Source organism: Ictidomys tridecemlineatus, chromosome 2 (assembly GCF_052094955.1).
Source record: "Ictidomys tridecemlineatus isolate mIctTri1 chromosome 2, mIctTri1.hap1, whole genome shotgun sequence".
Lineage (NCBI taxonomy): Eukaryota > Metazoa > Chordata > Mammalia > Rodentia > Sciuridae > Ictidomys > Ictidomys tridecemlineatus.
In genome coordinates, this window is record NC_135478.1 from 178,787,321 (window position 1) to 178,800,633 (window position 13,313).

Sequence of the window (13,313 nt, forward strand, 5' to 3'; positions counted from 1 at the left end):
AGGGCCTCACTCATGCTAGGCAAGCATTCTGAGCTGCACCCCCAGCCAGCTAGGCTGTTTCTGCAGAAAGCCCTATGTCAGTTTCATTGAGCCTTTTCCTCTTGGGTTTGTGAAATGCCCTAGGGCAGAGTTTTCCAGTCTCCAGTCTGGCGAGCAAATGCCCTGCTTCCACCACTTTGGGAATCTGGTTGTGGGAGAAGGCTCAGGTACTTGCATTCAGCATTCTTTCTGTGTGATATGTCACTTAATATCTTGTTTTCAGTATGCTATTTCTGGGGGTCACAGCTGTGCCTGAAGTTTCTCCAGTCTAGTTACCTTCTATCTTCCCTCCTTCAGGGGAAAATCTTCCAGACCTGACTGAGATATGAGATGAACTATTGCTAGGTGTTTTGGAGTTCAGGAAAAGATCTAGGGACCTAATTGCATTTCACTTTGGTCTTTACTTTAGTCATCTCTTCCGGAGTTCCAGAGGCTACTTAGAACTGCCAATTTCTGTGCCTTCAGAGAACCGTGCGATGTAAATCAAGTTGACTCTGTTTCCTGACTCTGTTTCCCTCCTCACTGCTAGTTGGAGATGTCTTTTTTCCTTGGGACTGGTAAGTCAGTAACTGCATGACTGTCTCGCATCCTGTCTCAAAAATTCTGTTGCTGTTGTCTTTTTTCCCTGGTCTTTTCCTCCTTGCAGGTTTATCTCTTGATTTTAAAATCTCTTTATTGAAGTTTTAGTGGGGTTTTGGGAGGGAGTGAGATTGGATGTATGCATTCAGTCACCATCTTAATCCCCCAATTTCCCTTTCCAATATCTTTTAAAAATATGATTCCTGGGAATAACCTTACTTGGTCATGGAGGACAGGTATTTTAATGAACTGGGGTATGTTTATCTCTGTCCTTCCATCTAGAAGTCTTTAAGTGAACATGATTAGCAGGAAATGAGCCTTTCTATGAGGAGGATTCAAAGAAAATGTCTCCAGTGGGAAACTTTTAGTATGTGTATGAAAGAAAACCAGAAAGTGAATCCTAGTATGCTACCTCAAGACACCACTAATGGACTGGGGGAGGGAAGAGGAACCAGTTGGTAACCCCTCTGGCAGGGTGCAATAGGGGATACCCTTTGCCTGTTTTATTTAAGAACTCAGAATAAATCCCAGATTTCATCATTAACTGATCCTGAGAAGAGCACAGTTGGTGACCTGATTTGATTTTACATCAGTTGGGGATGGGGTGCATGGGGGGAGGGAGTCCTGGATGCCTTTCTGAAATGTAGCCTATGGCTCACATGGGCCCCAGAGTCATTTGTTACTTATCAAGTAGTTATTGAACATCTACCATGGGTAAAGTGCTATGCTAGCTCTTTGAAGCAGAAACTGCCCTTGATAGTTTTCTTTTTCTTTTTTCTTTTCTTTTTTTTTTGAAATGGAGGATCTTGCTAAGTTATCCAGGTTAACTTCTAACTTGTCATCCTCCTGCCTCAGCCTCACCAATAGCTGGGATTACAGGTGTGCAACTACCTAGGTCATTGTTTAAGCAACACGCCCTGTCCTAGCCTTGCAGAACAGAAGGGGGGTTCTTGGAAAGAAGGTTTGGAATCACATCCAGGGCTGTAACATGGTGACAATAATTTTTTTCTCTCTGTGGCCTGTGATGAGGAATAAGGGAGGAGATTCTTAGGAGCATTCACCTTGGTGCTCAGCACTCAGTAAATTGAATATCTGAATTTTTAGAGAAAGCTTTGAATGGTACAGGGAGCCTCAGGGGTTTTATATTCTGATATTTTAAATACTAGAATTTTTGGAAGAAAACATGAAGGGATATAGAGTAACATAAATGAGCAAGTACTGCTTAAATCAGTTACAACTGCAGCCTAGCAGGGTGCGCTGCCAAAAGCATCCATGGTGGCTACTCAGTGCTGGGTCATCCTCAAGGCTGCCTCTGCTTGGTTTCTTTTGTATTCTCTGGAGGCTGGATGCTCTTTGATTTTACCATTCTCCTCTCACCTCTTATGGGAAACAAGTTGTAATCCAATTCTCACAAGCAGTTCAACTCACCATTTTTCTTTTTCTACAGACATTTCTGAAACTCTAAGTATTTTTGAAAGATCCGTTTTAGCAAAAAGAGATGTTGTGTAGAGATTGACATTTGGCAGTCGGCCTGCCAAGTGTAGGAGATGCTCCTCTGTAGTAATACAACTGTTGCCAACTATAAGATGGTGAGGAGGGCAGCAGAGGGACCGAGTTCAAGTCTCTGTATAGCGGTATGTAGCGTGATGTTCTGGTTCTTAATTTACCTGGCTGTAAAATGGGAACGTAACAGGGATTTGTGAGGATGTGGAAGTATACTTTCACTCACAGTAATGACGTAATAGAATGACTTTTAGTGCCTGAAGTGCCATCGTGGGGGCAGGCTGCTGTGTGCCGTGTTTGTGTGTGTGCGCGCGCTTGCTTATGTGCATGCCTGTGTGTGTGTGTGTGTGTGTGTGTGTGTGTGTGTGTGTATGTGTGTGTGTGCGCGCGCGCGCCCTGGCCGGCGGGTGTGTTTCCTGGGAATGGCTTGCATGTAGATGTGTGCGCTGGGCTGCCCTGGGAGTGTGTGACTGCCAGCTGCAAGCTGAGAACGAGGCGCCCGCGCTCACCGCGGTTGATTGGCGGCGATGGGTGAATGAGCGCGCGTGGGGCCCCGGCCCCGACGCGGACGCGGCTCAGCTCTGCTGTGCGCGCTCGCTCGCCTGCCGGCCAGGGTGTGGGGTGGACCGCGGGCAGCGGGCCGGGTGGGAGGAGAGGAGGGGAGGGCGCGGGAGCCAGGAGGGAGGGCCGTCAGAGCGCTGCTGCCGCGGAGCCAGGCGCGGGCGGCTGGGCCGGGGAGCCGGGCTCGCAGCCAGGAGGCGGTGCCGTGGGGAGGGAGCGCGGAGCGCGGAGTGCGGAGCCGGAGCCGGAGCCCGGCCGCCCGCCTGGTGAGAGCGCTGCGGGCCGGGCCGGGGGCAGACAGGGGGCAGCGGGTCGGCGAAGCTGCGGTCACTTGGACGAGCCGAGGGGGCGTCGGAGAGCTGGGGACCCGATTTCCAGTCCTGGCGCCGGGCTCTACGGAGAGAAGGCGCGAGACTCCGCGGAGCGTTGCCCAGTAGGGTGCGCCGGGGTCGCCGCGACCGCCCTTTCTGGGGGGGCTAGGCGGAGGAGACTGCCTAAGGGAGCGAGCGACAGGAGCAGGTCGGTCCAGACTGGGGAGTGTGTACGTGTGTGCGCGCTGTGTGTGTACATGTGTGCCTTCGAGGGGTAGTGGGTGTGTAGGGGCGTGGGGGGATGACGGCGTGTGATGTGTGTATGTACAGTGCCAATGTGTGTTAGGGGCGTGTGTGCCTCTCTGACTGTATATGCTGTGTGTGTGAGAGAGGGAGAGCTAGACAGGGGAGGTAGGAGCTTACAGCGCTTGGATCTGAACCCATGTAGGAGACAGGGGGCTCGGCAGGATGGAATGTGTGTGCATGTGTGCAGGGGTGTGTGAAGGGTGAGTGGGTGAGTGTGTCGGGTGCTAGGTGTGGCTATGTGTGCGTGATGGAAGGGTGCCGGGTGCACGTGTGTCCCTGGTTCACCCTCCCTCCCCCCATCAGATGTGTGTTCCCGGTGGGGAGAGTCCTGGGGAGGGACTGGGAATCTATTGCTGCTGCCCTTTACCCAGGTTGCTTGCCTGGCCTTCTTCCCTGGGGAGCCAGTAATGGCCAAGCTACCCTTCCCTCCAAATACTTCTAGGGTCTTGGGGAAGGGAGCAGGCAGGCCCCGGAAGGGGAAAGGGTTGTGAGAGGAGGGAGCTTCTGAGTCTAGAGACTCTGGCAGAGCCCAGCAGCCTTTGCCACTGCCAGATCCAGCAGGCCTGTGCCCCTCTGGGGGCCCAGCGTTTCTGTGGTATCTCAGATCAGGCCAGAGGTGGGGGTCAGAACTAACCCAGAATGAGGGTTTGCTTGCTCACAGCTGTATTTTCAGCAGGGGGCTTGGTGCACAGTAGGCTTCTGAATTTTTGTAGGAAGGCTCTACAAAAGTGTGGGGGAAGAAGGGTAAGAGTCTGCATCTGGAAGCCTAAGCCCATCCTCTGGCTATGTTGAGGAACCCAATTCTCAATGTGCAGGGTTGGGGTGGGGGTGAGGGATGGCAGGGGAGAGATTTGTGATAGGGCCTGAAGGTACAGGAAAGAGCTGACAAGAAGAGCCATCATATCTCTCTACTTAGGCAGAACACTTTGCATCCTGCGCCCCACCCCACCTGCTTCTCGGTGATCAGAAGCCTCTATCTGGGATGTCTGATCCTGGGAAAGGGAGAGGGTGGCAGCAGCCAGGGCTCACAAGGCCTCTCCTCCCTCTAGGACCTTCGTACTCAAAAGGTGCTGAAGAACTGAGCCCCTTGCTACTCAGGCCACCCCAGGGGGCCAGGTGGGGCCATGGCAGGGCATGGCTGCCTTGGGCTGGGCCTGTTCTGCTGGGTCCTGCTTGCTGTTCCTGTGGGCCCCCAGCCTGCCTCCTCCATCCCAGGTGCCTCTCTAACCACTTTGACCCCGCCACCTCAAAGTGAGGCCTCTATGCTGTCCCTCAACCTGGGACTTAACTTCAAATTTCATCTTCGGGGACCAGCTGCTGTCTGGGGGAGCCCTGTCACAGAGACCCAGCCTCTGTCTCCTGGGCCAGGCCAGGAATCAGAAGAGGTTGCCAGTGTGCCGAGGACTGATCCCATTTGGGAACTGCTGGTGGGCTCCCCCAGGAACTCTCCCCCAGAGTGGGGCTCTGCTGAAGGCAGTTCTGTGCCCTGGGCCTCCTCCTTGACTCTTGAGTCCACATCACCACTTTCTGGGCCCACCGACCGTCCCACTGCTCCCTATCAGCCCAGGATGGGCACTGTGACTTGGGCCACTGCTTTGACGGTGACAGCACCTCCATCTAGTATTCCCAGGCCCCACCAGAGCGAACTGGAGCTGAAGTTTGATGTGGCACTGAGAGCGGGTGCAGCCCCCACACTTGGACATCGAACATTACCCCTGCTGCCCAGCCTTCGAGCCAGCCTGGCAGAGATTGCTGGGCGCTTGGGACCCTTTGGTAAGCACCCACCCATCTGCGGAGAGTCTCTGCTGGGTCCCCCTGGTAACTAAGAGGCAGATTCAGCTTGCACTCCTTTTGCAGGGTTTTTTGGCACTACTCTGTCCCCACTCCGGAACTTCTCAGGCTTGAACCCCCCAGGCACAACAATATCCCCAAGCTCTGCTTCTAAAGTGTCAGATTCTCCAGGTGAGTGTTCATTTATTTTCAACATACATTTATAGGACCCTTTACATGTCAGGTGCTATGGTAGGGGCCTGTCCAATACCTCCTTTTCTTTGCCCAGGGGAGACCTGTAATGCTTCTCCCAGGTCTTAGGACAAGGACTACTGCTCCACAAGGAAACATATTCTTTGCCAGATTGACTCTGGCTTGGCACTTGTAGTTTAGTTCAAATTGTACATCAGCTTAGTATGTGGCTACAATTCCTAGGTTAGTGACTTCCTTAGGGCAAGATCCTCAGAAGGGCAGGATTTTTTCTCAAGCATCAAAGGCCACAATTTTTGGTGTAGGTAGGCCTTATGTGTTCCTGTTGCAGGGTTCTTTGGCAGTACTCTGTCCCCACCCCTACCTACCTTGGAAAGGAAGCTCTCAAGCCCAAGTCTGCTGGACCCAGATACTTCCCTAAGCTCTGCTTCAACTGAAACAACACTGATGCAACGTGGTAAGTATACAATTCATTTGAACTTGACAGTTATTTATTCAGTGTCACTACATGCTAGTCACTCTCAGTGTTCTCAGACCCTTTTATTTCATTGATATTATAACCATAATCATCATTCTTTTCATCATCATCATGGAGAAATCTACACAAATTGTCTGAGAACAAGTGTTACCAGGGAAGATCCCACATGGAGTTAAGTTACAATGTTCTGAAAGGTTTGCAGTCATAGGCAGAATCGGATGGGGACAGATGGGTCAGGCCAAACAGTACAGGAACTCCTTCATGATTTCTATTGCACTGCCACTTACCCCACCCTTCACTCTGGGTGGCCTGGCCTACTTCTGCATCCCCTCTCAACACCAACTTTGGGCTGTCTCCTCTGCTGTTTGATCTGACATGACATGCTGTCAGATATGGGCAGAGCTGGGCTCTTCATTGGGAAGACATTGAAGAGGAGACTGTGAGTAGACAGATGCCACTTTTGATTAGGGGAGCCTTTCAGAACATGCATCTAGACAGGTATGTGATACTGAGGAGGGACCACAGACTCTGACATCTTGAGACCTGGCTTTGAATCCCTTTACATACTTAAAACTAGCTGGTTGGCCTTGGGCAGGTTAGTGTTTACCCCTTTGAGCCTAACTTCTCTCATATATCTAAGGTTTAGTAATAGTACTCATTTTGCCAAGATATTGTGAAGTTTCCAGATAACATAAACTCTTGGCATGCTGCTGGGCACAAAGTAGAAGTTCATATAGTTATAGCTATTAACCTTGCTTCTGTACCCCACATATACTTCCAGACCCTACCTTGCAGAAGATATCACAGCCTTGGCCCCAAGCTATTGTGGAATCACACATAAACTCACTGGGCAGATGGCCCAGGTGCTTGGGAAGATGAAGTCACAGGAGCCCTGGGGAGGGCTCTGCAAAGGGTTACTGTGCCTGTGAAGCCCCTCAGCCATCCCATACTAGGCTCAGCCATGGATACCCCTGGTCCTCCAGATTCTGCCAGCCCCAGACTTAACACCAAAACCCCAATTTCTGGTTCCCTCCAATCATTGTAACAGCACTCCCTAAGTGGTGGGTGAGGAACTGACTTCTCCCCTGTCTAGCCAGTGTACAGCAGCAATAGGAACTGTTGTGGGAGGGGGGCAACTCTGTGCCCCAGGGGAAGGATGCTGGCTGGCAGTCTGTCAGCCTGGGTGACAGTGCTGGCCAGGCAGGTTTAATGAGTCTGGACAGTATCAGAGGCAGCCTCACCCGGCAGGCTGGCAGCCCCACCCTCACCCCCTTCCTCACTGGTGGCTGCAGGAACCTGGCCTCTTCCTGGCTGTACCTCCTGGATAAACCCAGGAGGACCTCCTGGAGAGAAGACCAATGGATTTCACTCACGTGGGAGTGTGTGCGTGCATGTGAGTAAATCCACGTGCATATATATGTAGCACTTTCAAACAGAGAACAAAGGGAGTCTTTCTGTGTCTCCTCTAAGATCTTTCTTAACTAGGTGTCATCAACCTTGCACCTTGGACTCCTATGTCTTCCTTGTACTAGATTTCCTTCACCTTGAACTGAGTTGTATTTAGCCCATACACAACCCAACAGTTTTATAGGTCCTAACATATGGAAGGATTTTTAGACTATTTGATAAGTCCCTCCTGACCTCAGTTCCCTGAGTGCTTGCCTTTACTCCTGGAGTACCCTGGTGGGTCTCTGTTCTGCGCAGCCAGCATTTGCTCCATCCTAGTTGTTAAATATTTCGAGTATCAGTGCTACAATGTTTATCAGTTCTCCAGGATCCTTGGGGTGGGTGTGGGGAGAAGGATGAGGCCAGGCCACTAAATGAGCTACAGCATCCAGGATGGAGATGCAATTCCCCAGCCCTTTGATCTGGGCAGCTGGTGGATAATCAGGCCTGACTCTTCCATGAATGAGCTTGTCCCTCCCCTCCCCTCCCCCCTCCCCAGTCAGCTCCTGCCTCACAGATTACTCACGTTGACATCCCATCTCCTCCCTCACCCCTGAGGTGAAGAGGGGCTACAGGTCACAGTGGGGTCTCCCTGGAGGGGTGCCCTGTTTAGGAGCGGGATCCTGGGAAGGGGGAATCAGAAGGTTACTATCTTCTGGGGGGAAACTGAAGGCTCTTTCTGGGGAAGCCACAAATGGGGAGACAGAAAATGAGGTTAAGTGGATCCTTCAAAGGTAGAAGTTGGATTTTCTCCTACCTGTCCCCACCCTTGCCTGGCTCACTTAGAATGTACTAAGAATGCTCTGACCCCTGGAAACAATGCTCCTAATTCAGAACTCACTCTCAGACACTTGAGCAGTCCCCATACTTTGCCTATTTTCTGGCTTTTATTCCTTCCCTGGATTGTTACAAACATTGAAATTTACTCTAGTTGCCATAGTGCTTGAGGACAAAGATGGGAGATGGGGTTTCCTGTGGCCCACAAGAGGGCAAAGGTGAAGATGGAAGAGTATGAAGTGGAGCTGACCTCTGAGAGCTGCATTTGTCTGTGTAGTGAGCAATGAGGAGAGGGTGAGGGGTGACAGGCTGGGGCAGAACCTCCCTTCCTCTTTGTAGAGCCCACTAAGGAAAGGCTACCAGCACTGACCTGGCTGCTGCTGTAGGATCTCAGTCACTGCAAAGTGACTAAGACCAGAAGTAGTGCATTGGGCCAGAACATCAGAGGGGACCAGGGAATGAGGGACAAGGGAATGTGTTTATTTGATCCTGCCAATGCCAGACTGATGCCCTCTCCTGATTAACAAGCTATCTGTTCCTAGCTGGGTGGTTTCTCATTTAACTGATGGCCACAGTCTTCCTGAGTGTTCTGGGATGGTCAAGTCCTTAACTCAAATAGAGTTCATAAACTGAGACAGTATGTTGATCTTCACTCCACTAATTGTTGTCTTTCTAAGCAAGCTTAGGATATGCGAAGGATGTTAAAAACAACAGTTTTAATTAGGTAAATCAAGAATTAGTGTGAGGCCAGGAATGGTCACATTTACACAAATACAAACTGATGATTGATCAGTGATGAACATTAGCCAATAATAATGATATGGACCACCAGCTTGTATTGAACATTATTTCATGCCAGGTACTCCTAAGAATATTACATACATCATCTCTTTTGTCATTGTAACTATCTTATGTAGTGGCGCTCTTACCTATTTCTTATTTGAGAAATGTGATCAAATGGGAATCAGGGTGTATGCTGCCATTTGCTATATTTAGTTTTCTGGCTGTACCTTCTCTGTCTCTCTAGTTGACCAATTTCATCTTCCCCTCCCCTCTCTCCAGAGAAGCTTTCTGGCCCCCTACTCCTTTTCCTTGTTCTTAGAACTTGTGTGCCTTTCATGTCCCCAGTGAAAGCCAGAATTTTCCTGTGTTGTTCAGCTGGGACCTGGTCGAACAGTTGAGGCAGGAGTGTGAGCCATAGAAGACACTGCTCCCTCACTTCCCATCTGTGCCCAGTCTTCTTTCCCTTCACCACCAGGCTGTCCACATCCTTCACTACCATCTTTTCTTCCTTCATTTTAACCTGAATATGTAGTTGCTTCAAGCCTGTGAGATAGTGATAGGGAGGGGTCAGCTTCCAGCATCTTCCTTGTGACCTGGCCGTGGCAAGAATCTAATTCGTTTGAGTTCCTCTCTTGCTCTAAGGAAGTGGTAGAACTAGGGTCTTACTTCTCCCTGCTTAGTTGACTTCCTCTCTGTTGAGAGATGTGGGAAGATGTTGGACACAGAGAGACTCACTTACTCAGATGGCATCTTATCCTGCTAACAACTCCCCAGTTGCTCCTTTCTAGGAGTTTGAGACCCAGGGTAGTCCAACTCAATGTCACCTTCTATAAAAGGCAGAGAACCAAAGGGCCATCTATATTGAGTCTTAGACCAATGGCTTTGTGGGGCCACAGCCATGGGTAGGCTGAGGATTGAGGTATGGTTGGCAGGAAGGGTAGTAATAAGAATAGTGTTTTCCTCAAGGTGCTGGGGACAAGAGAGTCTTTTCTCTTCCCCTGCTCTGTGTGTGTATGCATGTCAGTTCCTTGAAATGAGAATATGGGAGAATATCTGAAAAGGTCAGAAGTATCTCCTACCACCAAGGTAGGAATTAGGAGTCAGGGGTGCAAAACAAGAGATAAGCAGACAAGAATTATGAAGAGGCTTTGGAGTGGAAAGGGGCTCAGATTGGTGCTCAGGTCTGGATTCTAGTGGTACATCATCTCTTTTGTCATTGCCACTCTTTGACCTTGGACAAGTCATTTTATCTCTCTACAGAGCCTCAGTATCTTTATCTGGCAAATGAGAATTCATTTATTCAATGGATATCTGCCCACTGTCAACTAGATACCACAAACCATTTAGGCATGTAGATTCAGATGTGAGCACAGGGAACAAAAAATCTTTGTTATCATAAAACTTCCTTTCTGATGGGGGATTTGTACTAGAGGGGGCATCCACTATTCCTTCCAGTTGTAGTAAAGTTCTGTAATTTCTTAAAGAAACAAACAAACAAACACTTTTTTCCCCAGTAGAATCAAAGAATGTTGGAGGAAAATAAACATAAGAGAGGGAAAGGGGGAAGGATGAGGAAGCTTCAGCCTGAGGGGTTGGAATGGGGGAGGGGAGGATGTGAGACCAAGAAGTCCTAAAGTCTCCTCTATAGAACAAGGACATCCGCGGTGTTTTTTTATATTACTTGTTTATTTGAATTTGTTATACATGATGACATCCTGGGTGTTTTGATGGACTCTTGAACTGATATTCAGGCATTTAGTTGAGGTCTGTGGGTGGAGGGTGGGACTATACAATTGCCTTAGCAAAACGTTCTTTGCCCACAGACCCCACCATCCCCACCTCTGATGACCCATCTCCTGCCAGCCTTGGGAACCCTTCAGTGCAGCCAGAATGTGGGCCAGAGTCCTGCAGTGTGGGAGAGTTACCTGACCACGAGGTGCAGCCTCCTGCCTCCCCGCTGCCTCTCTTCTTCCTGACCCTGGAGGCCGACTGGACAGAAGCCAGAGCTCACTGGGGGCTGGCCTGGGAGGCCCATGTGTATGGGGCAGGCGCTCTCTTTGGCCTGGTGGCCTTGCTCGCACTACTGGCTTTGGCCCTCTTGCCTTGGCGCTGCCCGCCTGGCGCCCCCTGCCTGGCGCTGCTGGACCTGCTGCTGCTCTCTGCGGGGACCACGCGGGCTTTTCCACTCTTCTACGACGCCTATGGGCACCGGGACCGGCTGCCGGCGCTGGCCTGGCTGCTGCTGCAGGACCTTCCTCTGCCCTGCCTGGCAGCCGGCTTGGGGCTGGCCTGCCTGCTTCTGGCTCGGCCTCGCCCGCCGCGGTGCCCCGCCGGATTGGCCGCGCTGTTGCTTCTGGGGCTGGGGCTGTCAGCCGCCGCTGCACTTGGCAGTGCCGCACATCGCCCGCTGCGGCCCCTGCGGCTCGCCTCGCGCGGGCTGCACGCCTTCCTTGCCGCCCTCCTTTCAGGGCTCCTGCTGGCTCTCTCCTGCTGGCGAGGTCGGCGGCGGCGGGCTGGAGCGCCCCTGGGAGGGTCTGGCTTCAAGGGATCTACCCCTGTCCCGCAGGCGCGCAGCCCTTTCGCCCCCCGTGAGTCCTGGCGGCGCGCGGCGCGCACTGCCCCGGTGGCTGGCACTTTCGGGCTGCTGAGCGGAGCCCTGCAAGGCTACGAGGTTCTTCACGCCCTAGGTTATGGAGGCCAACCTGGCCTAGAGGGGCCTTGGCCCTGGTGGGCCTTCCAGCTAGGCCTGCGCCTGGGCGAGGTGGGTGTCGCACTCCCGCTGGCGCTGCTGGGACTTTACCCCGCTCTCTGCAGTCCCCGCGTGCCTCCGCGCTGCTGGGCTAAGCTCTTCCGATTGTCCCCGGGCCATGCGGCTCCGCTCCTGCCGGGGGGCTGGGTCACTGGGCCCCCAGACAAGGAGCCTCTGGGTAGCGCCTTCGCACGTGGCGACGCCGAGTTGCTTCAGTTGTGCGCCCTGGCAGGGCCTGGTCCAGACCTCTTACTCCAGGGAGGTGGCTGCCGGGGCTTCAAAGGCACCGCGGCCAACTCGGCCCAGTCCCCCGCTTCTTCCCCTTGCAGCGATTGCACCGTAGACTTCCGCCCGCCCTCCCCAATCAACCTGCGGCGCAGCATCGAGGAGGCCCTCTGCAGCGAGGCGCTGCTGGCTCCCGGTCTCTTCCAGGGCCCTGCCTTCGGGGAAGCTCTGCCTGGGCTCGGCCTCTATCGCACAGCCTCGCTAGGAACCAAGACAGGGACCGGGCCCAGTGGAAAGTCGGAGGAGACCCCCAGTTCCCCGGCGCCTCCGGAGCTCCCTTCTCCTGGGGCCTGGCCCGCCGGCAGCAGCGCCTCCTCGGGTTCTCTGTGTGGACTCTCGCGGGACAGCTCGTCCATGCTGCTGTGTTCCAGCCCCGATAGGCCCCTGCGCTGTCCACTGGTTTGCGTCCTCAGTCCTCCGCGGCCCTCAGGAAGCAGCCCCAGCCTCCCGGCTTCCGGATCCTACCAGGCCTTGTCCCCACCCTCCCGCGACTCCCCAGAGCCTGCCCCTGAGCTGCAGGCCGAGGAGGTTTTACTGCAAGAGCAGTTCCTGGATGCCTGCCGACAGATCGACGAGCTGAGTGTGGGGAGCGACACCATAGACCTGTGAAGGGGCAGCCACTTCGCTGCCCTGCCCATGGGCCCCTTTGTGGTGCCTGTTGTGGCCAAGACCTGCACACTGTAACCTTTTCCCCAATCCTGCCTGGATCAGATAGCTCCCCTGCTTCCTTCCTCCTCCTGGGGGTGGGTGGGTCAGCAGCTGGGCTCTGTTGATTGGGACTCAGTGCCATCTTCTCAGGAGCCCTGGGCTCAGATGCCCTCAGCTGTAATTTTAGGCCAGCAGGAATCTCACTATCCTTGGCCTGTGCCAGCAATAAAGCTCCAAGGTGCTCCACCTCTGACCACTACTTCCCACTCTGGTGCTGAGTGAGAGGAACTGTCCTCAGAAGACCTGGGGCCCTGCCTCTGCCCCATACCCACCTTTGCCATGCCCAGAAACCCCACCTCTGTGGAGAGTGAGACTCCCTGTTCTCCATCAGACCCTTCCTCACAGAAGGGTCCATGGCCCATCCTGGAGACCTTATAGCAGTTGGGTGGGAGATAAACACTTTCAGAGTTAATTTATCAATAAAATATTTTCAGAGGAGAAAGTTCTGACCTTCTTGGAAAAACTGAAATGGCACTACAGAAGCAGTGGTTCTACCAGAAGTGGAAGTGGGGTGCGTCTGCCTCAGAACCAGGCACCTTCACGTAAGAGAAAGGAATCTTATCCCATGGCTGGGATGAGTGGGGGTCCTGGGAGCTGCCCCTTGAAGATCCTTCTGACTCTCTGAGAAGTGGTTTTTTCATAGGGATAAAAATGTAGTCCTCAGAGGTTGGGGAGGAACTCTCAGTCTTGGTGGAAATGCCTGGATTCCTAGGAGCCTGGCTTTGGGGCTTAGTGAACTACTGGCTAGGGACTATTTAGGGATAAAGTCCTTCATAGAAACATTGATACACATGTAAAAGGGCCTGAT

The 13,313-nt window shown here is 52.6% G+C and overlaps 1 protein-coding gene across 4 annotated transcripts; it reads left to right on the forward strand.

The window, feature by feature from the left end:
* Positions 1-2,796: 2,796 nt before the first annotated feature.
* On the forward strand, positions 2,797-12,947 carry Prrt4 (proline rich transmembrane protein 4). Of its 4 annotated transcripts, XM_078040277.1 has the most exons (6): positions 2,798-3,201; positions 4,349-5,072; positions 5,157-5,261; positions 5,611-5,736; positions 10,587-11,524; positions 11,842-12,320. In XM_078040277.1, exons 2-6 carry the CDS (start codon positions 4,424-4,426, stop codon positions 12,175-12,177), a joined length of 2,154 nt encoding a protein of 717 aa, XP_077896403.1. In that variant the 5' UTR covers positions 2,798-3,201; positions 4,349-4,423; the 3' UTR covers positions 12,178-12,320. The 4 variants fall into 4 exon arrangements, with proteins under 4 accessions (XP_077896402.1, XP_077896403.1, XP_005319477.1 ...); XM_005319420.5 differs by having other exon boundaries at positions 2,799-3,201; positions 10,587-12,947; XM_078040275.1 differs by having other exon boundaries at positions 2,799-2,948; positions 10,587-12,947.
* Positions 12,948-13,313: the final 366 nt, after the last annotated feature.

Bases quoted from the DNA above. Each gene is read 5' to 3' on its own strand.
- Prrt4 (XM_005319420.5), top strand. From the start codon at position 4,424: ATGGCAGGGCATGGCTGCCTTGGGCTGGGCCTGTTCTGCTGGGTCCTG. The intron at 5,262-5,610 runs GTGAGTGTTCAT...TTCCTGTTGCAG, and splicing joins TAAAGTGTCAGATTCTCCAG to GGTTCTTTGGCAGTACTCTG. The intron at 5,737-10,586 runs GTAAGTATACAA...CTTTGCCCACAG, and splicing joins AACAACACTGATGCAACGTG to ACCCCACCATCCCCACCTCT.